We start from the raw sequence: 17,541 nt of genomic DNA, 5'->3' as shown, positions 1-17,541 counted from the left end.
GCTGCAGCTCATTGCTAGAGCACCTGCTTTGGCATGCAGAAGGTCCCAGGATCAGTTCCCGGTAGTCTGGATCCCTGGAGAGCTTCTGCCCGTCAGCATGGACGATCCTGAGGTAAACGGACCAAGTCCCTGACTGTGAGGTGGCTTCCTCGGAAAGCCCTGTGAGGTGCGTTTCCCTTACTTGAGAACTAGACAAAGCGGTTGACAAATCTTTTTCTGGGCCTAAGGCAAGAAACCCCACCCATCCCTCTGCTCTCGGCCTTCCAGGAGGGGGGAATCGCCAAAGGTCATGGGGACACGTGGCTAGACAGGGAGGGGAAGGGGGATCTTTTCCTGCCCCTTCAGGGCCTGCAGCCTTGCATGATTCTGAGGGGAACAAGGAGGACCCCTTTATTCAGAGAAAACGTGTCCTGTGTAAATGTGCTCCTATCTATCTATCTATCTATCTATTTATTTATTTATTTATAAACCGCCCCATAGCCAGAGCTCTCTGGGTGGTTTACAGTAACTAAAAACATTAAAACAAATATACTAATGTGTAAAAACGGATGTTTTAAAAACAATTTAAAAAACACATGCCAAAATGCCTAGGAGAAGAGGAAAGCGTTGACCTGGTGCCCAAAAGATAATAATGTTGGCGCCAGGCGTACCTCGTCACGACACTCATTCCATAATTTGGTGGCCACCACCGAGAAGGCCCTCTCCCTTGTTGCTAGGTTCCCAGCTTCCCTCGGAGTAGGCACCCGCAGGAGGGCCTTGGATGTTGAGCGTAGTGTACGGGTAGGTTCATATCGGGAGAGGCGTTCCGTCAGGTATTGGGGTCCCAAGCCGTGTAAGGCTCTATAGGTTAAAAGCAGCACCTCGAATCGAGCACGGAAACATACAGGCAGCCAAAGCAAGCGGGCCAGAATCTGTTTTATACGTTTGGACTGTCTGGTCCCTGTTACCAAGCTGGCCGCTGCATTTCGCACCAGCTGCAGTTTCCGAACCATCTTCAAAGGCAGCCCCGTGTAGGGTGCACTGCAGTAATCTAACTTGGAGGTTACCAGGGCATGGACAACTGAAGCTAGGTTATCCCTGTCCAGATAGGGGCATAGCTGGGCCACCAACCAAAGTTGGTAGAAGGCAGTCCATGCCACTATGGCTACTTGAGCCTCAAGTGACAGAGATGGTTCTAGGAGAACCCCCAAGCTATGAACCCGCTCCTTCAGGAGCAGTGCAACCCCATCCAGGTTGTGGACACACACGCTTGTACTCCGCTCGAACCTACCTGGCCAAGCAGTAAATAAATGTCATAAAATGAATGAGTCCCTCAAAGTTTCTGCCCCAATAAATGTTGGTCTTTCAGGGGCCGCACGAGCCCTGCTGCTGCTCAGCCCCCTCTGGCCAGGGCTTGAAGGGCAGGCCACTCTGGGATCCCCTCCGTTTAGCAATCTGCAGCCCAGGATTGGCCGTGTGTGTGTGGGGGGACCAGGCTGAATTGGCGGGGGAGGTGAATGATAGTCCTGCATCGTCTCCCATGTTCGAGTTCGAATGAAGGGAACGAGGGTGGCTTACAAGTACAACAAGCCAACAAGGCCCTCTGGGCGCAGTCTCGTCAGAGTAGCGAAAACGCACCGGAAGCGGCGAACATGACCAGCAACAGCCTTCTCATCTCTATGGGTATTCCCAGTCCCTTTAGGAACGTCGCTTCCGGCGACGAAATAGCGGGGCTTGCTGGGAGTTGCAGTCTTTCGGTGGGGCACTGTAGTCCTCCCGCCCTCTACGCCCGCTACGGCCTGGCGGTGCAGACAAGGACTCGGCTAGATCATACCAACGGGCTGGGAGTCGCTCTTCTTTTCGCAACTCTATGGTGGACACTGTCCAATGAGGGGAAAAGGGAGCCGATGCTTTTGTCTACAAGGCGACACTTGCGTGTTCCTTTCAGGAGCAGATTCCCGCTGCTTAGAAACCTGCGAGAAAGGATTGTGGGGGGGAGCGGGACTGAATTGTTGGGGGGTGACGGTGCCCCGCCTCGTAGTCCCGCCTCGTCTGCCAGATGACAGCTCGCAGGAGGGGAATGAAGGGTGGCTGACATAGAACCCAGCAAGGTCGCCCGGGCGCGGCCTTGTCGGAGTGGCGCAAACGCCCCGGAAGTGTTGTGCGGAGATGCCCCAGCCTCCTCGCCTTGCGTCTCGCTCTCTGTCCCTCCTCCCTCGTGGCATACTGCGCATGCGCACCTGCGGGCGGCGGCGGGGATGGCGGCGGGGAACGGGGATTTCGGGTCGGGGTCGCGGCTGGACCCCGGAGCGCTCATGGAGCAAGTCAAAGTACAGATCGCCGTGGCCAACGCCCAGGAGCTGCTGCAGGTAGGGAGGGCGGAGGAGCTCCCACGTGCAAGCGCAGTCTACCTCCCCTCCCCATGTTGACCCACGCGCACACAGTCGTGGGCGGGAGGGGCTGTCGCTTCTTGCAGAGAGGACGGGGAGAATAACTGAGAAGCGCGGACAAATGTTGTGGCAACTTTTAATACACTTCGTGGGGGCTAAAAGACACGGCAAGAGAACGAAAGGTCGCCCTCCTGTTGCGGCAGTTTTTAATACACTTCGTGCGGGCTAAAAGACATGGCAAGAGAGCGAAAGGTCGCCCTCCTGTGGCGGCAATTGAGAAGCGCGGACGTAAGTCCAAACAGAGCACCCCTGCCTGGAAGGCTCGGATTCCCCCCTCCTCCGACCTTGGGGGCTAGTCAGTGTCTCTCAGGCAGAACTACCTCACGGGGTTGCTGTGAGGACAACGTGGGGGGAGGGAGCGTAATGGGTGTAGGTCGCCACGAGCTCCTCGGAGGAAACGGCGGGATTTCCGTGCAGGAATCCAGTGGAAATAGCCCAGCGGCTCATATTTTCCAATATCATATACGTAGACAGTCATCTGACATGTTGTTGCCGTCGGGTCAGTCTCTTTGCTCGTCTGAACAAGTTCTAAGCATCGGCTGATGGTGGTGGTGGTGGTGTCTGAAACGGTGTTGTTTCCAGAATAAAACAGCGTGAGGCGTTCCATAGTCTCTGGGCTCCAACTTTCCATTTTTCTCTTTGCAGAGAATGACAGACAAATGTTTCCGGAAGTGCATTGGGAAACCGGGGAGCTCCCTTGATAACTCCGAGCAGGTGAGGCCAGTCCGGGAGAGCATCACAGTCTCACCTTTTGCTGAGTGGAGAATCCGCCTCCCTCCTTTCTCTTTTCCCCCTGAATCTCATGCCTGGCTGCAGGCTTTTGTCCTCCGGTAATGGGGGTCTCGGGGGAGCCACCCCCTTCCTTGGGCACGCGTCTGCATTTTATGACCCGCATTTGCTTTGTCTTCTCAGAAATGCATCGCGATGTGTATGGACCGCTACATGGATGCCTGGAATACCGTCTCACGGGCCTACAATGCACGACTGCAGAGGGAGAGAGCCAACATGTGATGGGCTGGGCAAGGCGGCTGCGGAGCCCCATCACGGACTTAACCAATGGATCTATTCGGGTCACCGAGCGAGGTGGTTCACTAGGAAGTGTGGACTGGCTGGATTTGTGGCCTGTGTGGCAGCAATTAAAATGACCGCACGTGGCGCCACCTCCTTCCTTGCCTCTTAGTTTATTCTGTGGGACTTAGATGCTGTGGGGAGGGCTGCAGCTCATTGCTAGAGCACCTGCTTTGGCATGCAGAAGGTCCCAGGATCAGTTCCCGGTAGTCTGGATCCCTGGAGAGCTTCTGCCAGTCAGCGTGGACGATCCTGAGGTAAACGGACCAAGTCCCTGACTGTGAGGTGGCTTCCTCGGAAAGCCCTGTGAGGTGCGTTTCCCTTACTTGAGAACTAGACAAAGCGGTTGACAAATCTTTTTCTGGGCCTAAGGCAAGAAACCCCACCCATCCCTCCGCTCTCGGCCTTCCAGGAGTGGGGAATCGCCAAAGGTCATGGGGACAGGTGACTAGACAGGGAGGGGAAGGGGGACCTTTTCCTGCCCCTTCAGGGCCTGCAACCTTGCATGATTCTGAGGGGAACAAGGAGGGCCCCTTTATTCAGAGAAAACATGTCCTGTGTAAATGTGCTCCTTTTAGTTAAATGTGTGTGTCTAGGGGCCTCCCAAAAGTCCCACCCAGTCAGTAACAGGTTGGCAAGGCAAGGAGCTGTTCCTCTGCTTCTCGACTTCAACCCTGTACAGCTGTAACTTTGGCGTAGATGCGTGGGAGGTAAGGCTGTGTACTGCCATAGCCCCAGCTGGTGATGCCCACCACGAATCATGTTCCCGAAGGCTGTTTGCAGGCGAGGAGGCCACCAGCATCACCTTTTGGAGGAAAGAAAGAGAAAGAAGCGTATGGGAGTGGAAACTGCACTCTTAGACAAGAGGACCCAAGAATCCGGCTCTGTGGCTGTTTTCTCTCTCTCCCTGCTCAAAAGCGTGTGCTCCTCCAGCTGCTTCCTGATAGATTTGGGCATCATTTCTGCCCGCCACCCCAGCTCCACGCCTGGCCCCAGCTAGTGGCTTTTTCAGCGTTGGGCGAGGGGAGATGCCGGCATTCTTGACGGCTGCCTTTTGCGGTGGCTTTGACAACAGCCCAAGAAAGGATGTGGGCTACTGAGGCAGGCCCCCAGCACCAATGCCACATGCAGCATCTTGCAACGCTCATCAACTTTCAGCTGAAGGGTTTGACATGAAGCTCCCAGTGCTAAAAAAAATCCCCAAGATCCTGGAGTTTGCCCAGCGGAGCCCTACAATTTCAGTGAATCCAAGGCTGTTGTGCTTTTACCCAAAATTTGGCAGAGTGTGGATTTTTCAGGATTCTCTGGGAATGACAGTTAGGAGTGGAAAGCAGTCTCAGGAGGCCAAAGCTGAATCCAGGTATTTGGGGGGTGATGGCTGCTGGCTTCAGGGACAGTGGGGGCTAAAAATCATGCCCAGGCAGCGAAAGGGCGCCCTTTCCCTGCCTTGGCATGTTTCTTCCCCCTCTAGGATGCACAGCTTAACTTTATTATGGCTTAAGTTTTCGTAGCCCAGAATCCTAAATTGGCATATATCCGGGTGCTTGGACGGGGAGGGCCATGCCGCCACCGCCTTGGAGGAAAAGCGCCCTGCCAGGCGCTCAGCCACGAGCGACGAGAGCCGCTGGGCTGCTTCTCCGGGTTCCTGCGTGTCAATCCTCGGTTTCCTCCGAGGAGCTCGCGGCGACCTCCATGCGTGACTCGCCCCCTCCTCCTCTTGTCCTCACAGCAGCCCCGTGAGGTAGACTTGACCAGCCCCCGAGGCCGGCGGGACGGGGCTGACTCCGAGCCTGCCAGGCGGGGGCGCTCCGTCACCCTCCCCATCAGGAGCAGCGGCCCCTCCCGCCCACGGCTGCGTGCGCGCCGCTCGACATCTCCCCTCCCAGTGCGCTCATTGGCGGCAGGGGCTGTCGGGATCCGGCTGCGCCCCGCCTCCTCGGCGCGCTCGGCCGGCCCAGCTGCAGCCCGCCCGGCGTGGAGCTCGCGCGGCGCCGCCTCCCCTTTCCCGCAAGCGCGCGCCGAGGAGAGCGGCGGGGCGGAGCGCCCGGGGGGGCGAGGGGCTGCCGGCCAGGTAGAGCAGCAGGAGGGGGGCACGCGCACTCGCCCCTCCGCAGGCGGCGGCGCGCCGGGCAATTGCTTCGCTCCCTTCCGGGCCCCGCAGCGGTGCCTCCCCCGGGTCTCCCCCTGCGCGGCAGTGCTCCGGAGCCGGCGCTGCTGCTGCGCGGCGTGCCCGAGGGAGACTCTCGGCGGAGAACTGCCTGAGCATCCTTTGGCTGCTCTCATGCTTGGTCCGGGGCTGGTCCCCTTCTGGGCCAAAGTGCAGCGCTCTTTATTATCATCGGCATAAGGGGAAGAAGGGGTTTTTGGTGGGGAAATGGGTCAAGACTGTTTGTCTGCCGTCAGAAGGTGATGCGAGGGGAGAATCTGGCTCCTTTATAGGCCAGCCTGGGCAGTTTTTCTCATCAGAGTGAGGGGAAGAGGGCATCCTTGGGTCCTGCTTCCAGTTTTGGATACTGCAGGTAAACTGGAACAGGTTCAGAGGAAAGCAACAAGGATGATCAGGGGACTGGAAACAAAGCCCTGTGAGGAGAGACTGAACGAAATGGGCATGTGTAGCCAGGATCTCTTCTCGATCATCCCTGAATGCAGGACACGGAATAATGGGCTCAAGCTGCAGGAAGCCAGATTTCGACTGGACATCAAGAAAAACTTTCTAGCTCTTAGAGCGATATGATCATGTAACCATTGGGCCTTTTTTCTTCTCAGGGTGATGGTGATGCACCCTCCACCACTGGAGGGATTCAAGAGGCCGCTGGACATCCACATTCGCAGATGCTTTCAGTTGGGTTCCTGCATTGAGGAGGGGATTGGAGGCCCCTGCCACTCTACGATTCTCTGAGGGGGTGTGGGGTGAGAATGTGGCCCCTTCATGTGCCAAACCAGGTATTCTTTATTGTCAGGGTGAGGGGAAGAGGAGATTCCTGGTAACCATCTTCCCTTCCTCCCCAGTGGTCTGCTGGCATCATAAGAGGGTGTGTGCCTGGAGAGAATACTCCGGACTTTTTAATTTTCAGGGTGGGAGGAAGAGGAGATTAGTGGTGGTGACCTGCCCCAATAATGGGCTGGGCTGGACTGAACCTTTGTTGTCTTTTTAAAAAGTATCTGGAAATTTGATATGAAGTTATGCAGTATTTTATTTATTTATTTATTACAATTACCCCCCCCAGAGAGATGAGCAAGAACTCACTATATAGCCACAAGAGTGGCTGTATACTATAGCCAGCATGGGTTTTTCACATTCCACAATGTTCAATTGAAAATACCCCCCACTTTTGCTCCCCCCTCTTGCTGAGGCTCAGCTCGTTTCCTGGCATCCTATTGGATTCCTCTATTCTATTCTGACTGATGCCTATACGTTCTTCCCTTATTTTTCTATTTGTATGTTGTTCCCTGTGTTTCTCTGCCCTTCCCTCATATTTTTTTCTGGTTGTTATTCCTGGGGAAAAAAAGAGAGCCCTCCTGTTTTCAATTTTCCTTTCCTTGTTAACAGCTGAAGGCTATTCCTTTCTCTTCTGAGGGCTATACCTTTCTCTTCCCTTTCCTTCCATTTACTTATCTTTGTAAAAAAAACCCCGCCTGTCAGACTCATTTTGCATCTTCTACTGATTTCCTTTCTTTCTACGGATAAAGCTAAGGGACAACCAACAAAGGAAAAACATGTTAAAAAACCTGGGCAGCACTCAGCGGTAGCCGTGATCAGTACCTAGTTGCCGCAGTTTCCCGCCACTTTACAGCAAAAGCCGAATATGGGCGTTGATGATCCTGATGAGGGCAATTCATCAGGCTCTCGTTTCAGTAGCCTGTCTAAGCTATGGGGAATTGCCAGGGCTCTGAGGGATTCCCAGAGGCAGCCCGGTTATCAGCAGGGTTGAGGGAGGTGGTGCCAGAAGGGAGCAGGGTGGCAGTGCCCGCCATTTTTGTTATCAGGGCAGCAGCAGGTGCCATTTTGGATGGTGGAGTGATAGCGCCCACCATTTTAGATCTCTGTGAAACAGCAACGCCCAGAATGGCAGCGCACAGGGAGTGGTAGCCACTGCCAGTTTGTAGTGTAACAGAGCAGCAGAATCCGCATCAGCGCCATCCCCTGCATCTGCTGGTTAATGTGTTGCTGCCCTGCCAGCGGCATGGCAGCTGTAGACTAGACCCTCCATATCTTTCGGCAAACAGGGTGATGGAGCTATTGCTGCTGTCTTCGGATGTGGAAAAGGCAGCGAAATTGGTGCCTAATCGCCTACCTCAGATTTTATTTATTTATTTACTGTATTTATATACTGCCCCGTAGCCAAAGCTCTCTGGGCGGTTTACAGTAACTAAAAACATTGAAAACAAATATACAAATTTAAAAACCCATCTTTTAATCCTCAGATTATGGAACAGCAGTTGTCCTAATGTCTGCTTTCTTTTCTTTTTACTCTTCACTACATTCTTTGTCTGGTTTAGAGTTGGCATTGGGGGAGAGCAGCACTCTTGTGCCTTTAACAGCTGTGTGGCAGGCAGAAATTATTAAGAACTGAAAGTGTGTTTGGATGAATTTGAACTATTTTGTTCCTTTTTAAAATGTATTTTCCAAACACTGCTAGTTACTAATACAATTCTCTTCATTTTATTCAGAAGTAAGTAAATCCAAGTGTGTCCTGTGAAGCCAGTACTTCCTAAATGTGAGCTTCCCAACAACTCACTCACTTTGCATGTGTGCACGGATGGGCTCCTACTTGACGGAAGGGCGGGATATATATCTAATAAACATAAATTACTGAATGAATAGATATCTATAGTTTTCTGCTTACTGCTGAGGAAATGTGACTTAACTGTGCGTGCGTTCATGAGAGCAAGCTTAGGGATACAGCTCTGTTAGGTGCTAAGTATTACTAAAACTGCAGTGTTTAAGTGTCTGCTATTTCTTTGCAAAGGAGGAGTATAGGGAAAGATCCAGAACAAGTGGAGGCCAACACAACTTTTCCCCCATCAGAGAAGCAATTGTGACAACAGCCAGAATCCCAAAGTAAGACACTTTTCAGTTTGGTTAGGTGCTCTATGCAAAACTGGAATGCTTAAGTTTCCTCAGGATGTTTCCAAGGGAAGAGGATGGGGAGAAAAGCCAAACTTGGGCAGTTCCCCAGGACCTCATTGGCCACACCCCGATAACAACCCTACCAGGTCTAGTGGGCTCCAGCCAACACTGATTGTGCAGTCCTTACTTGAGAGTAATTCCCTTGTGTTCAAGGGTGTTTCCTATCTAGTGCAGGCGTGGAGAACCCTTTGGGCCTCTATATGTTACTGAACTACAACTCCCATCACCCCTAGCAAGCACGGCCAGTGGCCAAGGATGATGGGAATGGGAGTTCAGCATCATCATCACTATTTTTATTTATTTGATTTCTATACTGCTGTTCCTCCCAAAAGGAGTCCAGGGTGGCAAAAAAGGCATGGAACACTAAGAACATCTTCAATAGTCTTAAAAAATAAGCATAACGGTGGGCCCTTATTAAAATGAGCGTCTGGAGAACCAAAGATTCCCTTGCATGTGTTCAGGGTTGCAGCTTCAAGAGTAGCAACTTCTGTTAGCAACCTTTAAGGTTCACAGGCCTCTTTGTGTGTCTGTTTAATCTTCCAAAGTGGTGGTTGTATCAGTTTTTGCAAATGGCACCACTTAAGAAAGAAAGCCCCCAACCCTCTGCATAGTTTGTAAATTAGGCAGGGTTGGGAATTGGCAATGAAGGTTCCGGGTTCAAAACTCTGCTCAGCCCTGATGCTCTCTTTCAGCTGCTCTCTTCTCTCCTTCATCCTGCCAAGATTGTAATAAGGCTGAATAATGAAAGACCCAAACAGTTGTATAGCAGTTTCTGGTGCACAGTGGCCCAAAAGAGTATTTAGGGGTGTTTTTCCCCGCTCCTGGAAGAAGTTGTGTGTGAGTGTAAAATTCCTGTTCCTTGTGATATCAACTGGCTGTAGGACAACGCTGCAAGGCTTGCTTTTGGGGCACACGTTGTGAACTGGGGTGCAGATGCTTGCCTCTTTCCCTCATCCCAAGTTTCATTTTAAGAAAACATTGTTTAGTTAATAGATTTATTATGCATCTAACTACACGTACGCACGAGCTCTCAGTGAAGGCTGGAGCAAACATTTGGTTTTCTGTTTCCCGGTAAAGAATATTTGTGCTTTCAGGCCTTTTGATAAACGTTGCTGCTGTTGTTGCTATTTTTGCTTTGCATGTTCTGACTGAGTTGTCTGGCAAACTGCTGCCTCACACACACACACAGACACCCTTGGGAGATCTCCTTGCAGATGGCCTGAGTTGTGTCTGTTTGGCCCAGTGAAGGACCTTCCTTTGCCCCCTTGAGATGTGCTGAGGTCAGGCTGTTGGTATAGAGATGGTCTCCTTTCCCCTCATTCCTCCTGCTCCCCCCGTCACTGACTGTGGGAAATAGAGGAAGCTCCCTTCTGCACAGTCAGACCAATTGGTCCATCCAGATCAGTATTGTGTGCACTGACTGGCAGCAACCTTTCAGGTAGGGAAAGTTCCCCAGCCCTACCTAGACAACTTGGGGATTGAACCTGGGACCTCCTGCCTGCCACACAGGCCACTCACTGCTGGGCTGCAGCCTTTCCCCAGGAAAGGGGTTGGCAGAGCTGTGCTGGGCTTGTGCCTCTTGGCTGTGGGGGAAGGCGTCTGCGCAGCTGCCTCTGAGTCCCAGGCGGGCTGAGATGGAGGAGATTTTGGCTTCTTGCCCTGCGCTGTGCAGTGTCTGGTGGCTTGGGCAAGATATCAGCTGCCGCTTACTCAGAAACAAGCTTCTAGTCTTCGTGATTGCAGACAAGTGTGGAGAGATAGGGGCAGAGGGTCTGCATGTAGGAACAGGAAGTGGGCCCCTCCCTTCTCCATGGCGGCCCTTCTGGGCTGTGGCTTGGTGTGGATCCCAAGGGCCCTCCTTGTGGTTGTCATTTCTTCAACAGTGGGGGATGCTAGCTTTACTAATTAATTGCAGCAGGGAGAGAAATGAGTCAGGCCTTCAAGCGGAAAATGAGTTAGCATCGGTCGGTCTCCTGAAGCGTGATGAGCTTTTACAGCAGCCAGGTAATGAGGTTATCGGAAACCGTGGCAGATGCGCCAAGGGAGTCCGCCTGCTTTCCAGAGCAAATTGCCCCCCGGGTGCTTCCCTCATTAGCAGGAAAGGAACCAGCAATCTATTTTGAAAGGGATTCCCAGAGCGGAGCAGGGGGGGAGGAGAGGCCCATTTAATTTGTGAGTTGCTGGATCTTTCCGTCTCTCTGAATCTGCCATCTGGTGCTGTTGCTTGGACATGGAAGCCAAGGCGCAGATGTGAGATGTCACAGAGAGAGACGACGTCTCCCCCCCCTTGGGCAAAGGAGCTGCTTCGAAGCTCGCCCGATCCTTACAGAGTTCTTCCCTGGTTACTCAGCCCCAGTGTAAAACTGGCTGGGGACTGACCACCTCACTCGGCATACTGGGGGGGGGGAGAATGTCCCCACTGTCATGCTGCGTGTCCTGTGGCCTGTTATGGTGGGCTAGGAACGCCTCTGGCTTCTTTGAGGAGGGGGGGTGGGGGTGTCCAGAGGCCAAGTGCCATCAGGTGGTCCAGTTGGGTGGATGCCAGGCTGGCTTGGTTTCCTTGCCTGCCTCTGACATCGGGGTCTCTGCCTGCCTGCCCGCCCTGCTGCTGCAGCTAAAGTGCTTGTGAAGACAGGTATTCAGGGTTGCATGATCTGGCACCATCGCTCCTTGGATTCCTCCTGAATTGTGTTTGAAGCAGAGCTCTTTAGAAGACCTCACTTATTTTGTGCATTCATTATGATAAACTGTTAAATTTATACCGCACAAGAGCTCAGATCTAAGGTGGTGCAAGTAGACAGTGTGGGAGATGCCCAGTTTAGAATTGGTCAGAGGGGGACTTCCTTCACCTGGTGACTGTCCCTTGGAAGCGCAGTAGCTGTAGGAAGCCTCTTGGGAGGCGGAGGGGGCTTTTGCGTCTATTGAAGAATAAGCACAGTCATTGAGGTCTCCTTGGCCAGTGGCTCAGGAGGGGACAAGGGTGGAAGGAGGCCTGCTGGATTCTCTTTCTGCAGCGTATGTGGGCAGAAGAGCCAGCCGGGGAGCCTTTGGGGTTGTGTTGTGATTTCTCTTAAGAAGCAGCCTGGCAAGAACAACAGCTCTTGACCCCCCCACATCACTTTTCCAGGCTCCCCCCCCCCAACTTGGATCCTTCTGCAGTTTGCCATCAGAATGGTTCCCTAGGTTGTCACAGTGCGGTCACAAGATTCTACATGATGGGGAAATGTCAGGCATCTGGGAGACCCAGCAGAGGCCCCGTCCGCAGCTCCGTCAGGCTGTTTTTCCTGCCTCCGTTTGGGCCCTGCTTCTGAGGAAAGTGTCTCTGGAGGAGGAACGGAAGTGGCACCAATAATCTCACCAGGGATGGATTCTGATCAGAGGGGGAGACTTTCTAGCACCATAGAATAGTATTTTTTTTGCCAGTGGATTTAAGTTCTTTGAGGATGTCACTGTGATCTTGTGCAATGCAGTCACTGGTGTGCCTCCCCAGTAAATTTGAACTGGTTTCGAACCTGTTTTGACTGCCCCGACTCAAAGCAGTGGCTGTTCTGCAAAAGGGCAGCAGAGTGTTGTTATGGGAGGAAGCCATGCCAGTGACCTCCCCACCACCAGCATCTTGATGGCATCACCAGGCCATTTGCTTTGGGGATGGTGGGGGTGCCGGTGTGAGGGCTGCCCAGTCTGAATTCAAAGGGGTGAGCTCCTTATGGGCCCATTCATGGCCCTATTTACATGGGTTTCCTTACAGCAGTTTGCCGTTTATGGCAACTAACCTGTTTTGAGCTTAACGAATGTGTCAGAAGAAGCTTTTATTTTTAAAAAATGACTAATTGTTTGTGGCACTAGCAGCCAAATTTTCCTTGGAGGATCCTTCAGAGTGCCAGACTGTGTTTATAACACTTTTTACCATTGCTATGAAAACAGAGTTGTGTAGTGTCAAGTGATGAGTGTGTGTGTGTGTGTGGGGGGGGGGCAAATGTAGCCAGTAAAGGAAGCATAAAGTCTGGGGAGTTTTTCCTCATCTGGCCAGCAAGAAACAGGACTGAGTGGAGGGAACTGATGTTCTTTTGAATTGGTTGCCCCCCTTGCTGCTTCCCCTGTCTGCCCCCCACCTGCTTGAGCACTTGGAGCTTTGGCTCTGAGGCCTAAAAGAGCAGACATGCCCATCCTGCTGGGGTTTAAGTAACCTCTCTCCCTCCTTCTCCCTCCTTCTCCCTCCCTCCCTCCCTCCCTCCCTCCCTCCCTCCCTCTCTCTCTCTCTCTCAGGTGCATGGGAAGATGGTAGGGTGTCCGTAGGACCATGCACCACACAATGACATGCAGTTGCTGTTTTCTGGTCGTCGTTTTCCACTGTGTTCTCCTAAGCGGTGCTTCTGTTGCCGCCTGCCCATCTCGCTGCGAGTGCGTCCCTCAGACCAAGTCTGTCAGCTGCCCTCGTAAGGGCCTCACGTCCATTCCTGAGGGGATCCCAGCAGAGACCAAGATCCTGGAGCTCAACAAAAACCGCATCCGCTGCCTGAACTCGGGGGACCTGTCCCCGTTCCCTTCGCTGGAGGAGCTGGACTTCAGCGAGAACATGATTGCAAACGTGGAGCCAGGAGCCTTCAGCAACCTCCTGAACTTGCAGACCTTGTGCTTGCGTGGCAACCTGCTCAAACTCCTGCCCCTGGGTGTCTTCAGCAAGCTGTCCAATCTCACCTTGCTGGACATTAGCGAGAACAAAATTGTCATCCTTCTGGACTACACGTTTCAAGACCTGAGGAGCCTGAGGAACCTTGACGTTGGGGACAATGACTTGGTTTACATTTCCCGGAAGGCCTTCTCTGGCCTCCTTGGCCTGCAGCAACTGACGATCGAGAAATGCAACCTGACAGGCCTCTCTGCAGAAGCCCTTTCCCGCCTCCAAAACCTGGAGGTTCTTCGGCTGAGACACCTCAGCATCGCCATGGTGGAAGACCAAAACTTTAAGAAGCTTTACAACCTCTGGCACCTGGAAATTGAAAACTGGCCATTCCTGGAGGACATCTCGCCAAATGGCTTCCAAGGGCTCAACCTCACCTTCCTCTCCATCACATACACTAACATCACGGTGGTGCCCACGGCTGCCTTGAGGAGCTTGGGGCATCTCGTGTACCTGGATCTGTCCTATAACCCTATCAGCAATGTGCCACAGGGTGCCTTCAGGGACCTACTCCGGCTCAGAGAGCTCCACATGGTGGGTGCCCTGTTGGTCTCGGTGGAGCCCCAGGCATTGCATGGCTTGAGGCAAATCCGTCTTCTCAATCTCTCCAACAACTTCTTGTCCACCTTGGAGGAAAGCAGTTTCCATTCTGTCCACACGCTGGAAACTCTCAGAGTGGATCGGAATCCCTTACTCTGCGACTGCCGTCTCCTGTGGATCCTCCAGCGCCGAAAGACACTGAACTTTGACGGGCAGCCGCCAATGTGCTCCTCGCCACCCGAGATCCAGGGCGACGCTCTGCGTGACTTCCCAGACTCAGTACTCTTTGAGTACTTCACCTGCCAAAAGCCCCAAATCAGGGACCGGAAGCTCCAGCACGTCACTGCTCACGAAGGGCAGGCGGTGTCCTTCGTGTGCCGGGCCGACGGGGAGCCCATCCCCTCTGTCATCTGGGTCTCTCCTCAGCACAGGATGATCACTACCAGGAGCACTGGGCGGTCCACAGTCTTGCCCAGCGGGACGCTAGAGATCCGGTACGCCCAGGTCCAAGACAGCGGGACGTACATTTGCATTGCCAGCAACGCTGGGGGCAACGACACCTACTTTGCCATCCTGACGGTCAAAAGGCAGACCCTCGAGGGAGGCGCCCTTGATGCAAACAGGACACTGTACCTGCGTGAGATCAACGGCACTTTCCACAACGAGACGCAGGTTTTCTTAAAGTTCACGCTGGACCTCAAGACCATCTTGGTCTCCACAGCCATGGGCTGCATCACCTTCCTAGGCGTGGTCCTCTTCTGCTTCCTCCTCCTCTTCGTCTGGAGTCGGGGACGAGGGCAGCACAAGAGCAACTTCTCTGTGGAGTACTCCTTCCGCAAGGTTGACGGCCCGACCGCAGCGGCCGGGCAGGGAGGCGCCAGGAAGTTCAACATGAAGATGATTTGAACTGCTGGACGGCTGTGAGGGGCCACCTGTTGCCCCAATATCAGGCAGGTTGTTTAATGGGAACACCTGTTTGCCCCTCTCCCATCAGCGCAGTTCAACTACAAGGGCTTAGACTGGGCCAGCGGTGTCTGCTGAGAAGGGTCTGCCAACCCCAGCATGGAGGGCAAAAGGCTGCCACACTGGTAAAGCTTCCTGCTGCCGCTCAGCTGGGGGGTGGCTGCGCTGGACAAGGCTCTATGGGCCAACTAGCACCACCCTAGTGGGATGCCTGCACCGCCACGGTGTGTCTGAACATTGGGAAGGGTGGGGGGCGGCATCGTTAACCGGGCCAGTGGGATTAGCCCCATACGTGGGCTGCATGAGCCTGGCGCTTCTGCACTCAGGGCCACAGCCCACCCTGCAAACCGCTTCTCCAGCCCTGGCTGAGCTTCCTACTGTCGCCGGTGCACTCTGAGGTCCACAGCAACTGGCCTTTCACTCCCTGCTGCCCCCACAAGGTATCCTGGCTGCGCCCGCATGCCGGATCCTCTTGCTGTAGCTCACGTTTGATTTTTGTTTTCTCAACTATGCATTTCTCAAGTAACAGAAGCATTACTTTTGTGCTTTGAACAGCCTCACCCCTCTCTCACTTTTTCAGTGACAATTTTTTAAATCTTGGATCAGTTTATTGCTTGTTTCTAAAGAGGTTTATATGCATGCCTGACAGACATCTTCCTGTGTGGCTGGGGACTGCACTGCAGAGGGGCAGGTGGCCACCCCACCGCCATCCATCAGATGAGAGCCAGCAACACGGAGGCTTTGCTGGGGAAAATACGATGCCTTGTCAGAGTGCTTCCTAACAAGAAGGGTCAGCAAATGGCCGTCCCCCGTGCCAGAGACCCTCCACAGCCAAGCAATAACCGGCATCTTCCATTAGCCCAGCATGTGGGGTGCAGGACGGCCCAGAGAGGGGGAAGATGTCAGCTGAAAGATGATGCTTGATGATGATGATGTATTATTTGTGTTAGGCCAGGTTTCGGCTGGAATATTTTCTGGCATCTGTTGTGGTTCCCAATGCAAACAGCAGCTGCCAGGCAAGGCGAGGGGTGTACTGACAAGAGGATATTAGTATTTTGGAGAGCAAGACAGGTCAGTGGTGGAGACGTGCGCAGTCACTTGCTGGGGTGGTGCAGATTACATTTGTGTTTACCTTCCCGAGAGAGATGTGGGGGCGTCTGACAGCCTGAGCGCCTCAAAGCTACCGGATCAATGCTAATAAAATGACTGTGAGGCGCCCGCCTGCTCCCTCTCCCCACTCCCCTTGGTCTGCTTTAAAGGAAATTTGGGAGGAGGGTTGGGGGTTCCGGTGGAGATGGGCTCACTGAAGCCTATGTTGGAAAGAGAGGTGGGTGGGTGGTGTTAAACGCCCAGTGCTGTGAGAGGAGGGGAGCAAAGGGCGCCCCATCCAGCTGTAGGTTCAAGGCCCTGTTCTGCTATTGTGTAAATTGCTCCCTTTCACCCTCGGCCCCATCTGTAAAATGGGAACAGCAGCTAGTGCATTGAACTGTAGAGCGGGCACACGCATTGATCATTATGAAGACTCCTGCAAACTAATAGTGCTGAATCGATCAGCTGCCGTGGCCCTGTGGATTTAAAGCAACCAGCCAAAGCCTGGGCTGCAGATTGCTAAGCGGAGGGGATCCCAGAGTGGCCTGCCCTTCAAGCCCTGGCCAGAGGGGGCTGAGCAGCAGCAGGGCTCGTGCGGCCCCTGAAAGACCAACATTGATTGGGGCAGAAGCTTTGAGGGACTCATTCATTTTATGACATTTATTTACTGCTTGGCCAGGTAGGTTCGAGCGGAGTACAAGTGTGTGTGCCACCCCCTCATTTTACCCTCACCAGCCCTGCAAGGTAGGCTAGGCTGAGAGGTGGAGTTTGGTCAAGGTGTCCCCCAGTTATCTTATTGGCTGGAGTGGAGGTGTGTATTGGGGGGGGCTGAATCGGTGGCTGGCTAAATAGCACTCGCTATTGGCTGTCCCCAGAGAGAGCCTCACTAGAGCCCAGGGACCCCTTGCGTCTTGCAAAGCAAGCTCTGGGCTGCAAAGATCGGAGTCGGGATAACGTGGTGTTTGGCAGGAAAGGGCCAGCTGGAGCCATCAGTCCTGGCCTGGCTCCCAGTGGAGCTCTCTGGCTATTGCTGGACTCCATCTCCCCACGGAGCTCACGGTCAGGGATGGTGGGGATGGGAGCTATAGTCCAGCGATGATTTCTCCCTCCACCTGAAGATGGGCTATGGGGAGGGAGAGGTGTATTGCAGGGCAGGTATTCTGCTGCAGAGGTTGCCAAATGCTGTCTTTCACCACCATCCTTCGTGTGGTCCACGGCCAGAGGTCATCCTCCGAAGTGGCCCGTCTCCTTCTTTGTGAACGGAAACTCAAAATGAGGCCACTGCAGGAGTCACCCGCCTTAATATTTGGAGGGGACCCCAAGGCCACCTTCTCATAGACATTTCCTTCCAGATTTTAGCAGACGACGGGAGAAAAACGGGCTACCAACCTGGCCATGGTTCGTGCCTGTAAAGCAAAGAGCAAAAGAGCTGCCCAGATGGAACGAATCGGGTCCCCTTAAAACCATTCACGGAAAACCTCTTTACCCCGTAGGGAAATTAAGCGGCTGGGCCAGTTTGCAAAGGGATTAAAGAGGGTTGAGCTCTGTGCATGGAAGCACTTTGGGGCCGTGAAGAAATATCTGCTCTTCAGCCAGCCTGCCCACGCTGGCTTCAGCTGCCACTTGACCAACAACCCCAC

The 17,541-nt window shown here is 53.5% G+C and overlaps 2 protein-coding genes across 10 annotated transcripts; both read left to right on the top strand.

Moving 5' to 3' along the window:
• Positions 1–2,195: 2,195 nt before the first annotated feature.
• On the top strand, positions 2,196–3,594 carry TIMM13 (translocase of inner mitochondrial membrane 13). The gene is made up of 3 exons (XM_061601790.1): positions 2,196–2,348; positions 3,075–3,143; positions 3,342–3,594. The coding sequence occupies exons 1-3, from the start codon at positions 2,238–2,240 to the stop codon at positions 3,438–3,440; spliced, it is 279 nt and encodes a 92-aa protein (XP_061457774.1). The 5' UTR covers positions 2,196–2,237; the 3' UTR covers positions 3,441–3,594.
• Positions 3,595–3,666: 72 nt separating this feature from the next.
• Positions 3,667–16,045, top strand: LOC133372742 (leucine-rich repeat and immunoglobulin-like domain-containing nogo receptor-interacting protein 3). 9 transcript variants are annotated; one of them, XM_061601783.1, is made up of 5 exons: positions 3,667–3,754; positions 6,264–6,440; positions 8,169–8,215; positions 8,468–8,559; positions 12,895–16,045. In XM_061601783.1, the coding sequence occupies exon 5, from the start codon at positions 12,929–12,931 to the stop codon at positions 14,753–14,755; it is 1,827 nt and encodes a 608-aa protein (XP_061457767.1). In that variant the 5' UTR covers positions 3,667–3,754; positions 6,264–6,440; positions 8,169–8,215; positions 8,468–8,559; positions 12,895–12,928; the 3' UTR covers positions 14,756–16,045. The 9 variants fall into 9 exon arrangements, with proteins under 9 accessions (XP_061457767.1, XP_061457766.1, XP_061457770.1 ...); XM_061601782.1 differs by having other exon boundaries at positions 3,685–3,808; XM_061601786.1 differs by lacking the exon at positions 3,667–3,754 and adding an exon at positions 3,818–4,857.
• Positions 16,046–17,541: the final 1,496 nt, after the last annotated feature.

The sequence above is a fragment of the Rhineura floridana genome, chromosome 18 (assembly GCF_030035675.1).
Source record: "Rhineura floridana isolate rRhiFlo1 chromosome 18, rRhiFlo1.hap2, whole genome shotgun sequence".
NCBI classification, from domain to species: Eukaryota; Metazoa; Chordata; class Lepidosauria; order Squamata; family Rhineuridae; genus Rhineura; species Rhineura floridana.
Note: the sequence above shows the minus strand (reverse complement) of the source record. Positions and strands in the feature narration are given on the sequence as shown.